The sequence below is a fragment of the Mya arenaria genome, chromosome 17 (genome assembly GCF_026914265.1).
Source record: "Mya arenaria isolate MELC-2E11 chromosome 17, ASM2691426v1".
In the NCBI taxonomy this organism is placed as follows: Eukaryota; Metazoa; Mollusca; class Bivalvia; order Myida; family Myidae; genus Mya; species Mya arenaria.
The window spans coordinates 13,654,489-13,671,026 of NC_069138.1; the positions used below are offsets into that span (position 1 = coordinate 13,654,489).

General features: G+C 37.1%; 1 protein-coding gene across 1 annotated transcript in view; it reads right to left on the bottom strand.

Moving 5' to 3' along the window:
- The window catches only part of LOC128222799 (uncharacterized), a 31,382-nt gene extending 19,001 nt beyond the window's left edge, over window positions 1-12,381 (bottom strand). The window contains exons 1-7 of the mRNA XM_052931911.1: window positions 11,805-12,381; window positions 10,895-11,027; window positions 7,960-8,468; window positions 4,744-4,865; window positions 4,434-4,508; window positions 4,123-4,156; window positions 3,542-3,612 (exon numbers count right to left, since the gene is read on the bottom strand). Of these exons, the coding sequence (XP_052787871.1) occupies window positions 3,542-3,612; window positions 4,123-4,156; window positions 4,434-4,508; window positions 4,744-4,865; window positions 7,960-8,468; window positions 10,895-11,027; window positions 11,805-12,096 (1,236 nt within the window). The 5' untranslated portion in view covers window positions 12,097-12,381. The remainder of the gene's footprint in view (window positions 1-3,541; window positions 3,613-4,122; window positions 4,157-4,433; window positions 4,509-4,743; window positions 4,866-7,959; window positions 8,469-10,894; window positions 11,028-11,804) is intronic.
- Window positions 12,382-16,538: the final 4,157 nt, after the last annotated feature.

Sequence of the window (16,538 nt, forward strand, 5' to 3'; positions counted from 1 at the left end):
TGCTTACCTGACATAGCACCATGATTGATCTAGCTTACCTGATATAGCACCATGATTGACTTTGCTTACCTGACATAGCACCATGATTGACTTTGCTTACCTGACATAGCACCATGATTGATCTAGCTTACCTGATATAGCACCATGATTGATCTAGCTTACCTGATATAGCGCCATGATTGACTTTGCTTACCTGATATGGCACCATGATTGACTTTGCTTACCTGATATAGCACCATGATTGACTTTGCTTACCTGATATAGCGCCATGATTGACTTTGCTTACCTGATATAGCACCATGATTGACTTTGCTTACCTGATATAGCACCATGATTGACTTTGCTTACCTGATATAGCACCATGATTGATCTAGCTTACCTGATATAGCACCATGCTTGATCTAGCTTACCTGACATAGCACCATGATTGATCTAGCTTACCTGACATAGCACCATGATTGATCTAGCTTACCTGACATAGCACCATGATTGATCTAGCTTACCTGACATAGCACCATGATTGACTTTGCTTACCTGACATAGCACCATGATTGATATAGCTTACCTGACATAGCACCATGATTGACTTTGCTTACCTGACATAGCACCATGATTGACTTTGCTTACCTGACATAGCACCATGATTGATCTAGCTTACCTGATATAGCACCATGATTGACTTTGCTTACCTGACATAGCACCATGATTGACTTTGCTTACCTGACATAGCACCATGATTGATCTAGCTTACCTGATATAGCACCATGATTGATCTAGCTTACCTGATATAGCACCATGATTGACTTTGCTTACCTGACATAGCACCATGATTGATCTAGCTTACCTGATATAGCGCCATGATTGACTTTGCTTACCTGATATGGCACCATGATTGATCTAGCTTACCTGATATAGCACCATGATTGATCTAGCTTACCTGATATAGCACCATGATTGACTTTGCTTACCTGATATAGCACCATGATTGACTTTGCTTACCTGATATAGCACCATGATTGACTTTGCTTACCTGATATAGCACCATGATTGACTTTGCTTACCTGATATAGCACCATGATTGATCTAGCTTACCTGACATAGCACCATGATTGATCTAGCTTACCTGACATAGCACCATGATTGATCTAGCTTACCTGATATAGCACCATGATTGACTTTGCTTACCTGACATAGCACCATGATTGATCTAGCTTACCTGATATAGCACCATGATTGACTTTGCTTACCTGACATAGCACCATGATTGATCTAGCTTACCTGATATAGCGCCATGATTGACTTTGCTTACCTGATATGGCACCATGATTGACTTTGCTTACCTGATATAGCACCATGATTGACTTTGCTTACCTGATATAGCGCCATGATTGACTTTGCTTACCTGATATAGCACCATGATTGATCTAGCTTACCTGATATAGCACCATGATTGATCTAGCTTACCTGATATAGCACAATGATTGATCTAGCTTACCTGACATAGCACCATGATTGATCTAGCTTACCTGATATAGCACCATGATTGACTTTGCTTACCTGATATAGCACAATGATTGACTTTACTTACCTGATATAGCACAATGATTGACATTGCTTACCTGATATAGCGCCATGATTGACTTTGCTTACCTGATATAGCACCATGATTGATCTAGCTTACCTGATATAGCACCATGATTGATCTAGCTTACCTGATATAGCACAATGATTGATCTAGCTTACCTGACATAGCACCATGATTGATCTAGCTTACCTGATATAGCACCATGATTGACTTTGCTTACCTGATATAGCACAATGATTGACTTTACTTACCTGATATAGCACAATGATTGACATTGCTTACCTGATATAGCGCCATGATTGACTTTGCTTACCTGATATAGCACCATGATTGACTTTGCTTACCTGATATAGCACCATGATTGATCTAGCTTACCTGATATAGCACCATGATTGACTTTGCTTACCTGATATGGCACCATGATTGACTTTGCTTACCTGATATAGCACCATGATTGATCTAGCTTACCTGATATAGCACCATGATTGATCTAGCTTACCTGATATAGCACCATGATTGACTTTGCTTACCTGACATAGCACCATGATTGATCTAGCTTACCTGGTATAGCACCATGATTGACTTTGCTTACCTGATATAGCACCATGATTGACTTTGCTTACCTGATATAGCACCATGATTGACTTTGCTTACCTGATATAGCACCATGATTGATCTAGCTTACCTGATATAGAACCATGATTGATCTAGCTTACCTGATATAGCACAATGATTGATCTAGCTTACCTGATATAGCACCATGATTGATCTAGCTTACCTGACATAGCACCATGATTGATCTAGCTTACCTGATATAGCACCATGATTGACTTTGCTTACCTGATATAGCACAATGATTGACTTTACTTACCTGATATAGCACAATGATTGACATTGCTTACCTGACATAGCACCATGATTGACTTTGCTTACCTGATATGGCACCATGATTGACTTTGCTTACCTGATATAGCACCATGATTGATCTAGCTTACCTGATATAGCACCATGATTGACTTTGCTTACCTGATATGGCACCATGATTGACTTTGCTTACCTGATATAGCACCATGATTGATCTAGCTTACCTGATATAGCACCATGATTGATCTAGCTTACCTGATATAGCACCATGATTGACTTTGCTTACCTGACATAGCACCATGATTGATCTAGCTTACCTGACATAGCACCATGATTGATCTAGCTTACCTGATATAGCACCATGATTGACTTTGCTTACCTGACATAGCACCATGATTGATCTAGCTTACCTGATATAGCACCATGATTGATCTAGCTTACCTGATATAGCACCATGATTGATCTAGCTTACCTGATATAGCACCATGATTGACTTTGCTTACCTGACATAGCACCATGATTGATCTAGCTTACCTGATATAGCACAATGATTGATCTAGCTTACCTGATATAGCACCATGATTGATCTAGCTTACCTGACATAGCACCATGATTGATCTAGCTTACCTGATATAGCACCATGATTGATCTAGCTTACCTGATATAGCACCATGATTGATCTAGCTTACCTGACATAGCACCATGATTGATCTAGCTTACCTGATATAGCACCATGATTGATCTAGCTTACCTGATATAGCACAATGATTGATCTAGCTTACCTGATATAGCACCATGATTGATCTAGCTTACCTGATATAGCACCATGATTGATCTAGCTTACCTGACATAGCACCATGATTGATCTAGCTTACCTGATATAGCACCATGATTGATCTAGCTTACCTGATATAGCACAATGATTGATCTAGCTTACCTGATATAGCACCATGATTGATCTAGCTTACCTGACATAGCACCATGATTGATCTAGCTTACCTGATATAGCACCATGATTGACTTTGCTTACCTGATATAGCACAATGATTGACTTTACTTACCTGATATAGCACAATGATTGACATTGCTTACCTGACATAGCACCATGATTGACTTTGCCTTGCAATTTTTATGAAACTGCTCTAGCTTTTTCGTTATTGCATCTGAAAAGAAAGTATTGTATTGCAATTTGATCTAAATTTTCAACAATCTTAAAACAAGAAAAACACCAAACAATTCTCTATATTTTCGAATTAAATATTTTATTAAGTTAAAGTGACACTCTTATTTAAAATCAAAACGTACACATAACAAACATAAGTTTTGAGTGATAAACCTTTAACTAACCTCTTACTAAATAATGCATTTATGGAAAATATTAATAACTTATAACAAGAAAGTAACAGTGTATTTAATAGCAAAAACGCAAAAATATTAAATGATTTGTGAATGCTAAAAGATTTACTGTGATCTACTATCATCTCATAAGGTAGAAATACCGTGATTTATGCTCATTTATTTCAAATTAAACTCGGTATCCTTCATAAGAACCAATGTTTTCGGCATTTATTCATCATTTTAGGAATATTAAAACAATATTATTAATTGTGGCATATCTTATTTGGGAGTAAGGGTGCATCTTTAATTAATTGATTGGAATCAAATGACCTTACCTAATATTTCCGTGAAAGTAAACGCGTCAAAATCCTGAAATGAAATAGAAAAATAATGAAATAATCTTAATGCTCATTGTCCCTCCTAAAATATATGCACGTCAGTTAAAGGTTCATGCAACAGGATTTCAGTACATGAGGTTCCATGTTTCATGATGATGATGATGATGATGATGATGATGATGATGATGATGATGATGATGATGATGATGATGATGATGATGATGATGATCACCACCACCAACAACAACAAACACAACATCAAGAGCAAGAACATCAAGAACGAAGTGCGTATGTTTTAAAAAACTCACGTAAATAATTGGTATGACGTCATCCTTGTAGACTTTTGCCAGAAGATGGCATTTAGGTATCTTGGAAGAGATCAACTGAAACGTCGCCATAATGTGACATTTGAAATATTTAAAACAAAAAAAAAACATACATTAGATTATATAAATGTAAGCACGTCTTTTGTCATATTTTAAACAAAAGTTTGAAGACAGAAACCATGAACGTTATGTCATTGATTTTTCTTTTCATCTTTAAAATTAAAAAAGGAATATTGAGAAAGAGTTAAATTTAGATTAATGAAACAATACAAAATCAGCAACTAATTCTTACGATAACTCGTGGTGGTCTAAAGTTATCCCCTGTGTAAAGCAGCTCAAGACTTTGAGAGGCCCGCCACTTCTTCTGGTCTATTGCAACCTTTACATCCGTCAACGTTGAACGTAGGTCTTCACCTGTTAGTGTATGGAATAAGGACAATACGCATATACATTATAAATCATGGGCGACAACTCTTAATGGTTTTAAGTTATGTCCCTTGAAGAGTTTCTCAAGATTTTAAGCGGAACGCCACCTCTTTCGATCATCATCATCATCATCACCATCATCATAATCATCATCATCATCATCATCATCATCATCATTGGTTGGCTGTGTATAGCTAACCATTGTTTTCCGATGGCGACTGAAATCGGTCATGGCTCAGTTGTTGGCATTAAACGCGTGAACATTCGGAACTCCTCGGCCATTTTTATCGAAAACTTTTTCGGATGTATGCCGGTACATCAGTTGAAGTAGTTCGTAATTTTTTGAATTATATCATTAATTAAATGAAGTGTTTTAGAGTTGTATTTATTGATCTAAGTTTAAATTGATTGCCAGTGAAGTGTATTTTTGCAAACATAATTAAGATTCCCAAGATTTATATCATCAAGTTTGACTGTTTAATTGAATTACTACGCGATCTACTTGCAGCGGACTTAAAAAGACCCGATTTCTAACATTGTAGACCGTCCATATACACATCCGAGGTTGTTTTCGATAAAAATGGCGTTTTTGTCAGTATGGCCTTTCGAAAGGGCCCTCGTGAACATGGAGCTCTTGGCTGCGACAACGGCGGGTTGAAGGCGACGTCGCGCCAGGGGAATACTTTGTAGTGTAACGTGCAAGACCAACAAACAAACAAACACCAGATAACCGAGCTTTCTGGCGTAATGAAACAAACACCAACAGATGCCTTCAGGGAAAAGCATGCTCGACCCTTAAGGGGTCCACTGGTCTTTATATACACAAACTTCTCTATTTTCACATAGCCCGGGATTTGCTAATTTGCATATTACCAACCAAGTTTACATCCGGTATGAACGTACTTCCGTTTTATACGGAATATAATAATGAACGCACCTCGACCTCTGCCGCCTACAGCGGACCGTTACATTTCAACCATCAGGAAAGCAGAGCTTTAAAGATTGTTGAAGTTCCATCTTGCTATGCCTCACAGGACAGCTGAGCTTTCTAGCAAGTGCATAGAAGTGGAGACCATGAACGCACATCCGCCACATACAGCGGACCGTTACAGTAGTTAAGGGTCAGTCTTTACGTTCAGGATTCCGGGGGACGTATGTGATCTGTACGTTACCTTTACCGTCGGCATCTTATATTATGCTATTCATGACACAAACGACTCCTTTTTCTCAGCAGTTTCGACATCTTAACAAGCACGGCCAATTCTGTCTGGGAACCCACCCAATGACCCCTCGTTTCTTCTCCCTATACCACGACCCCGGGCATGCTTGCCTCTAGCTCTTATTCGTGATTGTTATAAATTCAATTGTGGCGATCTTCAGAACATAGAGCGGGTTTGCTCGGCCACAGTAAAAATTAATGAAAAAAATCCCCAATTGCCATTGGCCCAGACAGTAATGCTACATTTCACTTCGGACATAACATTATCGTTTAACAAGCAAGTTTAACAAGTGCTTACTAAACGGACTTACTCTATAATATAATTTTTGGGTGCATTCGTTATTCGTTGGTGCATTCCTTTGATTCGATTTACGTAAAATAAGTGAACAACCTGTATTATTTAAGACCGTGTTCATTGCGAGAAAACAGAGCTGAGTCCCATTTAGAAAATCTGAAAAATCTTCAATAGATAAGACCACACAAAATGCAAACACGTAGAAATCGTGGGGGTCCGGCATCAGTACATCTGTGATGCTCATGAAATGTCAGAGGGATTTAAAAGAAAACCGTTTTATCTATAGGCATTTTGGTAGATACCAAACTAGTTCCAGTTTTAGTTTCAATGATTTTGGCGCTTTGGAAATCTGTTTCGAAAGTTTTGTGAACAGCTTCAATTTCTTCAAAACAATGATACCGCAGATAGGCGTTTGCCTGTTTTTAATAAATGGTGTTTCAACACACGTGTTGGAGCACGGTCTGCCATTTCTTTTTCTAAGTGGACGAGTTTTCGGATATAACAGATTAACTAACCAAACCGCCTACGGTAAAACTAGGTTTCATTTTATTTCGACCAACAAATACACAGTTCGTGAAACCAATATAAAACCAAAACCTGTTTATTACCAACACCTTAGATATTGCATGTATTATTTCGATTTTAACATGAATTCTTGATCGAGTCAATCAAAAGATGTTCGGCACTAGTTTTCCTGAACATTGTGTTCCCTTTCCAGTTTGCGCTTACTTATTTTTTACGTGCAATTAATCATTGATATTTATATAGCGATGCACTGTGTTAAGTTAATGTGGAGGAAAACAGCAAGAATATCCATCATTGATTACCTTTATCTTGTTAACGCAATCATTGTGCTTCTAAATAAACGTCTAATTTTCAATTTGGAACACCGGAATGTTATTACATTAATCTAGGCTACATATAGCTGTGTATGTAAGCACGAGCGGATCCTAAAATTGTCCAAATTTAATATTTATTTCAATATTGGAGAAATAAGTAATACAATACATCAAATATGCACTATTTCGGACTGCAAATTGTTAATTGTTTCTCGGGGGAGTACCCACAAGCCCCCTGCCATAAACAAATCAATTTCGGTTCGGAGGGAGGGGCGCAATTCAAAAGTTAATGCCCCTAAGTTACGCCCCCTCTATAGCGTCAAATCCTGGATCCGCCTCTGGTACGGACTATTACCATTGTCTGGTTTTAAAAGTCCCTTAAGATATAAATATAAACTTACATAAAATAAAATAAGTTCTTGACAAATTACTAAAAGATATATAGCATAATATACAAGTTTGTATAGCCTTGAAATATTGCAATTAGGTAATTTAATGTCAGAGAGAGAGAGAGAGAGATCTAGAGAGAGAGAGAGAGAGAGAGGGGAGGGGGGAGATTGTACGAACTAGAAAAAACTAAATGTATTTTGAGTCATGCCATCGGAATTTTTTTTTTTTTTATGAAGACAGGGCAAAAATCATGATATATGATGATAAATATGTCAAATGTGTTTGTTTTCTTTAGAATGCCATATATACAAACACAAAGAATGGGTGCTATCTATCTACCAAAGTTCCACGCTAGATATGCGTCCCTGGTCGTCGGCGTCGGCGGGATGTCCCATAATTCTCGTCGGCGGGTGATTTCCATCGGCTGTTGTCGGGAAGGTTCTAACCAACTCGGTCGGGTCGGCGATCCTGACCAGTCCTTTCCAGGGTTTAACTTGATCTTATCTCTGCGCTGACTAGGAGCACGATCCGTCGGAGAACTCGGTCTATTAATGTCCTTCACTAAATCATAATTATTGAACTCCCCATGAATTCGAGTATTCAAAAGTCTTGAAATACTAGAAGCATGATTTGTCTGACTAGCATCCATGCGTGAAGTGTGAGCAGTGTGACTAGCGCCCATTTCTTTGGGCTCCTGGGTTTGTCGGGAGAGATCTAGCCAGAGAGGGTATGGGTGTTTCCATGTCGGGCCTATGGCGGTATGTTTGGACCCATTCCATGTTGGCTTACGTTTTTTGTTCGTGATCACTGAAGGAAGCAGAATAATGTCTTTGGAATTTTGCGGTGGACTGAAAATAAAGTCAAATAATTATTCTATCTTTGAATTTTAATTGGTGAATCGATTATTTTGCTAATATATATGTGTACACCCATAGTATGCTGCAATATGAAAGAAATTGCAATCAAATAAGATTTAAAAGAAAATGTTTTTACCCATCCTTCGAGTACACATGAACTATTTTTTAGGAATTAAATTACGTAGCATACGTCCGAACCAATTTAATTTATTTTTTTTCATCGTTTTTACGGTATTGATTATAATCTAATAGATAATAGTAATAGATTATATTATGATATTCATTATTCCTACATTGTACCTGTCTGTTCTGGACATTATTCCTACATTGTACCTGTCTGTTCTGGTCGTTATTCCTACATTGTACCTGTCTGTTCTGGTCATTATTCCTACAGTATACCTGTTTGTGCTGGTCATTATTCCTACAGTATACCTGTCTGTTCTGGTCGTTATTCCTACATTGTACCTGTCTGTTCTGGTCATTATTCCTACAGTATACCTGTTTGTGCTGGTCATTATTCCTACAGTATACCTGTCTGTTCTGGTCGTTATTCCTACATTGTACCTGTCTGTTCTGGTCGTTATTCCTACATTGTACATGTCTGTTCTGGTCGTTATTCTTACATTAAACCTGTCTGTTCTGGTCGTTATTCCTACATTGTACCTGTCTGTTCTGGACATTATTCCTACATTGTACCTGTCTGTGCTGGTCGTTATTCCTACATTGTACCTGTCTGTGCTGGTCGTTATTCCTACATTGTACCTGTCTGTGCTGGTCGTTATTCCTACATTGTACCTGTCTGTGCTGGTCGTTATTCCTACATTGTACCTGTCTGTGCTGGTCGTTATTCCTACATTGTACCTGTCTGTGCTGTTTGTTATTCCTACATTGTACCTGTCTGTGCTGGTCGTTATTCCTACATTGTACCTGTCTGTGCTGGTCGTTATTCCTACATTGTACCTGTCTGTGCTGGTCGTTATTCCTACATTGTACCTGTCTGTGCTGTTTGTTATTCCTACATTGTACCTGTCTGTGCTGTTTGTTATTCCTACATTGTACCTGTCTGTGCTGGTCGTTATTCCTACATTGTACCTGTCTGTGCTGGTCGTTATTCTTACATTGTACCTGTCTGTGCTGGTCGTTATTCCTACATTGTACCTGTCTGTGCTGGTCGTTATTCCTACATTGTACCTGTCTGTGCTGGTCGTTATTCCTACATTGTACCTGTCTGTGCTGGTCGTTATTCCTACATTGTACCTGTCTGTGCTGGTCATTATTCCTACATTGTACCTGTCTGTGCTGGTCGTTATTCTTACATTGTACCTGTCTGTTCCGGTCGTTATTCCTACATTGTACCTGTCTGTTCTGGTCGTTATTCCTACATTGTACCTGTCTGTTCTGGTCGTTATTCCTACATTGTACCTGTCTGTTCTGGTCGTTATTCCTACATTGTACCTGTCTGTGCTGGTCGTTATTCCTACATTGTACCTGTCTGTGCTGGTCGTTATTCTTACATTGTACCTGTCTGTGCTGGTCGTTATTCTTACATTGTACCTGTCTGTTCTGGTCGTTATTCTTACATTGTACCTGTCTGTGCTGGTCGTTATTCCTACATTGTACCTGTCTGTTCTGGTCATTATTCCTACATTGTGCCTTTCTGTGCTGGTCGTTATTCCTACATTGTACCTGTCTGTGCTGGTCGTTATTCCTACATTGTACCTGTCTGTGCTGGTCGTTATTCCTACATTGTACCTGTCTGTGCTGGTCGTTATTCTTACATTGTACCTGTCTGTTCTGTTCTGGTCGTTATTCTTACATTGTACCTGTCTGTTCTGGTCGTTATTCCTACATTGTACCTGTCTGTTCTGGTCGTTATTCCTACATTGTACCTGTCTGTGCTGGTCGTTATTCTTACATTGTACCTGTCTGTGCTGGTCGTTATTCCTACATTGTACCTGTCTGTGCTGGTCGTTATTCCTACATTGTACCTGTCTGTGCTGGTCGTTATTCTTACATTGTACCTGTCTGTGCTGGTCGTTATTCTTACATTGTACCTGTCTGTGCTGGTCGTTATTCTTACATTGTACCTGTCTGTGCTGGTCGTTATTCTTACATTGTACCTGTCTGTGCTGGTCGTTATTCTTACATTGTACCTGTCTGTGCTGGTCGTTATTCTTACATTGTACCTGTCTGTGCTGGTCGTTATTCCTACATTGTACCTGTCTGTGCTGGTCGTTATTCCTACATTGTACCTGTCTGTGCTGGTCGTTATTCCTACATTGTACCTGTCTGTGCTGGTCGTTATTCCTACATTGTACCTGTCTGTGCTGGTCGTTATTCCTACATTGTACCTGTCTGTGCTGGTCATTATTGCTACATTGTACCTGTCTGTGCTGGTCGTTATTCCTACATTGTACCTGTCTGTGCTGGTCATTTTCGTCATTGCGTGTTTGTATTTCCGCTCCCCATGACCAATGACGTTGCTGATGACGTCACGTTCTAAGCCCTCGTCCTCGAGAATCTCGCGAACTCGGTCCGGCATCATAAAATCTAGAGAAAAACGTCTATATTCACAGTTACACCACTGGAGGGCAACATTTTGCTTCGAATGAAGACTTAAAAAATTTAAACCAAGATTTCTTCACCATTTTAAATGAAACAATAGCGCAGTCTACGCCGCTTACGGCGCCCCGCATTCTGTCTTTTAACAGAGTTTGATTGAGAGTTTAGTTTCTTAAAACACTTCGACAAACCTTTTCACAATACGGCCGTCTGATGGAGCACTGTCAAAACATTATTTTAGCGAACAAGTTTGTCGAAGTGTTTGATGGGATATACGAGTATTACATATTTTTTACTCAAAAATTGCTTACGATTATCGAAGTGTACTTCTTCCACAAATAATATAATTGTCTATCTTTAAAGTTTAACTCTTACAGATTTTTGACATTTCTTTCATTTTTTTTTGTCTCAGAGTCAGCTGATTCTGACACCAATGCCTTCAATTCAGTCACACAAAAGAACAGATCTCAACTGATTGAAAAACAGCCGACCTTATTTTTATTAAAGCGTTAGTCACGCCTTTAGCTATCAAACATTAATTTTCGAATGTAAATAACAAATCTGATCTTTTGACAGCAGTCTTATATCACTGGTTTCCAGATATGTACGCAAAAATATTGGCTCATTCAAAGACAAAACATAAAAAAGTTGTCAAAACAGTCACTCTGTGAGAGTGCAGCTTTAATGAAAATGCGACATACTTTCAGAAAATTTACTTAGAATATTGTCCCACATGTATCAGCTTGAAACGGAAAGAAATATAACCTGTGTCGAAAGTGTCTTCCCGGGTAGGTCTCGTTTGTATCACTGGTAGAATTTTCCGTTTGGGAATTCCCGCCAAATTTGGGATGCTGTCCATCCGCCATTTTGGAACTTCTTCTGTTGTCTGCTTCGCGACTTTTAAAATCGGAAATGTTTTGCTATGTTCGGTGAATGGTTTGTGAATTCTGAGTTCTCCGAGTGCGCTTTTACGAGGAGTGAGGATAAAATTGTCCGGAAATGTCCGATACTCCGTAAGGTCGGACTGTCGGAGTTTTCTTGAAGTCTTGGTAGGCATACCCGATTTGTTCTTTCATCTAATCTACTTAATCTTGAGTGAGGATTTCGAATATGAAATGACTTTGAGGAAAGTTATACACAAATGAACGTACACACACGTACTGTAAGTTAATTTAATTTCGTACAGTTTTCGTTGAATAGTAATCCAGAATTAAAACATTATTTTCATTGTAATGAAGCTTAAGATCCGTGCTTGTATCAAAACTATATGGAAACACACAAGATAAGAGATAAGTGTTTAACATCCAGTTAAATTGCTTATATATATTGTGTCGGTTTTCAACTGTTCACATTTACATTTTCATTCAAGTTTCAAAAAGGCTATATGTTACATTTTGAAACAAAACGTTCTCAAATTTCTTTAGCAAGATAACCTTGTTCACGTGAATTGACACAAAACGTAGATCCAGTTTCGTGGATTTTATCATGTTCTTTCGGAATAACAGCTATCTGCGATAAATCTCTAAAATATAGCAATCCTTTAAGGCAAAATCGTCTTTCATAGAACATATATTTCCGTATATTAAATGACTCGACCTTTAAATTATTGATAACAGTTGATCAACTTTCATTCGTACAAATCCTTGTATTTATAACTGCGTATTACGTAAATTGAGCTCACTTTTTTACAAAACAACACCGATGACTTGTTAGATAACTCTATTGAATACAAATCAAATCTTAAAGACTGACTTTCACTTCACATTGAACGGAATAAATCGACAGTAATATATGCAGACGCTCAGGTTCCAATATTTCACCTTGATCGCCAAGTTTCGGTTTACTCAATTAATTATTCACGATCCTGGTAAAACTGAAGTATCAGACATTTATCTGCTATCGTAACAATATATGGGGGCAGAATGGAATTAACCTGCTTTTCTTCGAGTAAACATGGATTTTAATTATCTCTAAATATATACACAAATAGCGTTTCTCTTCGTCATTATTTTAAACAAACATTAAGCCTTTAAATCCATATCTAAACACGGCCTTACTTCCATTGGCACGATAGGTGATGCATAATGCCATGAGGTAATTCCTTGCAAGTCTTCAGAACACTTGATTTGTTTTATAAAATATTCTAAATAATTTATGTTTTTTATAATGCGTATGATAGTTTGAACAGTTTTTTTTTTATCAGCAACTGACCTTTTACAAAGCGACTTTGGCCTTTAACATATTTTGAATTGGATTTTAATAATTATGATATTTGAAAAAAAAACACCTTCTGAAAGGAGTCCCAAATTGACCTTAAAAAACGTTGGACAAAGAAGTCACAGATTTGCCTTTAAAGTGAACTTGAACAAACAAGTCTCAGATTGGCCTTTAAAGTGAACTAGGACAAAGAGGTTTCAGATCGATCTATAAAAAGGACTTGGACAAAAAAATAACAAAAAAACTTGGACAGAGGCGTCTCAGATTGGCCTTTAAAGTGAACTAGGACAAAGAAGTCTCAGATTGGCCTTTAAAGTGAACTAGGACAAAGAAGTCTCAGATTGGCCTTTAAAGTAAACTAGGACAAAGAAGTCTCAGATTGGCCTTTAAAGTGAACTAGGACAAAGAAGTCTCAGATTGGCCTTTAAAGTAAACTAGGACAAAGAAGTCTCAGATTGGCCTTTAAAGTGAACTAGGACAAAGAAGTCTCAGATTGGCTTTATACGTGAACTTGGAAAAAGAAGTCTCAGATTGACCTTTAAAGTGAACTTGGACAAAGAAGTCTCAGATTGACCTTTAAAGTGAACTTGGACAAAGTCTCAGGTTGGCCTTTAAAAAGAAATTGGACAAAGAAATCCTAGATTGGCTTTTAAAGTGAACTTGGACAAAGAAGTCTCCGATTTGCATTAAAAGTGAACTTGGTCAAAGAAGTCCTAGATTGGCCTACCAAGTGGACTTGGACAAAGAAGTCTCAGATTGAATCTGAAAACAATCTTTGACAAATAAATCTCAGATTAACCTTTTGACAAAGAGACGTGTGACGTGGAAGTACCAGATTTGCCTATCAAGAGAACTTGGACAATACAAGATTGGTATTGAATACCTTCTTAAACAAAGACGTCTTTAATTGGCCTTGAAAGTGAACTTGGACAAAGAAGTCACTGATTTGCCTATCAAGTGAACTTGGACAAACAAGTGTAATTTGGCATTGAAAACGTACTTAGACAAAGACATCTTAGATTGGCCTTTAAAAAGAACTTACACAAAGACTAAATATATGGCCCTGAAAAAGAAATAGGACAAAGAAGTCTCATATTGACCTTTAAATGAACTTGGACAAAGACGTCTCAGATTGGCTTTTAAAATGAACTTGGACAAAGAAGTTTCAGGTTGACTTTTAAAGTGAAATCGGATAAAAAAAGGTCTCAGATTGGCCTTTTGAACTTGGGAAAACAAGTCTCAGATCATCCTCAGAACCTTGACGAAGAAGTCCAGATTGGCCTTGGAAGTGAACTTCGACAAAGAGGTCTCAGATTGATATTTAGAGCTGACTGGGACATAGAAGTCTCCGATTAGCCTGTATTAAGAACTTGAACAAAAGAGTCTAAGATTGGCTGTTAAATAAGAACTTGGACAAAGAGTCTCACATCGACTTTTAAAAATAAAATTGACAAAGAAGTCTCAGATTGGTCTTTAAAAAAACTTGGACAAAGAAGTCTCAGATCGACCTTTAAAAAGAACGTGGACAAAAAAATCTCAGATTTGTCTTTAAAAAGAACTTGGACAAAGAAGTCTCAGATTTGCCTTTAAAAAGAACTTGGACAAAGAAGTCTCAGATTGGTCTTTAAAAAGAACTTAGACAAAGAAGTCTCAGATTGGTCTTTAAAAAGAACTTGGACAAAGAAGTCTCAGATTTGCCTTTAAAAAGAACTTGGACAAAGAAGTCTCAGATTGGTCTTTAAAAAGAACTTGGACAAAGAAGTCTCAGATTGGTCTTTAAAAAGAACTTAGACAAAGAAGTCTCAGATTGGTCTTTAAAAAGAACTTGGACAAAGAAGTCTCAGATTGGTCTTTAAAAAGAACTTAGACAAAGAAGTCTCAGATTGGTCTTTAAAAAGAACTTAGACAAAGAAGTCTCAGATTGGTCTTTAAAAAGAACTTAGACAAAGAAGTCTCAGATTGGTCTTTAAAAAGAACTTAGACAAAGAAGTCTTCGATTGGCATTTAAAGTGAACTTTGACAAAGAAATCTCAGATTGGCCTTTTAAGTGAACTAGGACAAAGAAGTCTCATATCAGCTTTTTAAGTGACTTGAAATTTTTTTTGAAAAACAACTTTGATGGAGAGTGTCAAATCGGCCTTTAAGAAGATTTCGGAAAAACAATAGATTTGTTATAGCCAAATTTAAGTTTAGTATTCATTTTAAAGGTTAGTGCGTGCTAGTACGGACAATTTATTTTCATTTCAATACTGAAAAAATGTGTGCCCTTGGTAAACATTGACTGAAGGAATCTGGCCCACAAATATACCAGTTCTCTGATAGCTCTATTTACCATAATGTTAAAGCTGCACTCTCACAGATTAAACATTTTGACAATTTTGTTTATTTTTTGTCTTGGAACAAGCAAAGTTTTGCGAAAATCCATAGAAACCAGTTATATAAGACTGCTGACAAAAATTAGATCGCAGATTTTTAAATCTGAGCTAAAAAGTGAAGTTTTATGCATTTTTCTTAAACCGTTAATACATAAAACATTTTCAAACGGAAATATGAAAATATACGATCTAATTTTTTGTCAGCAATCTTTTATCGTTGGTTTGCAGATATTTACGCAAAAATTTGTTCTTTGCAAGATAAAAAATATAAAAAGTGGTAAAAATCGTATATCTGTGAGAGTGCAGCTTTAAATATCGCTGTAGTGTGGTTCCATGTAATTGTATAATATGAGACGGTACTGCAATTTGCTTGCTGATAACTTAAAGATGCCCTCTTACTCCCAAATAAGATTTACCAACTATTAATACAATTGTTTTAATATACCGAAAAGGATGAATACATGTAAAAAATAATGGTTTTTATGAAGGATATCGAATTTAATTTGAAAGGAAGGTGCAGAAAACAAGGTATTTTCACCTTATGAGACGATAGTAGATCGCAGTAAATATTTTAGCACTCACCAATCATTTAATATTTTTGCGTTTTCACCTAATAAACACACTGTTACAATCTTCTTATCAGTAATTAATAGTGTCCATAAATGCATTATTTAGTAAGTTGTCAAAGGTTTATCATTCAAAATGTATGTTTTTTATGCATGTGTATGCATTGATTTTGAATAAAAGCGTCACTTTAAAAGTAGTTTAATTACTAAATCATAATTGAATATAAAGTTATAGTACTTTTTGATATTCAGCTCTTTATTCCAAATCAAATCAAACATGAAATTTACCATTTGCTTTTTTCAAAGGCCATAAAAGCGTGTTTGTTACATTACATTTTATG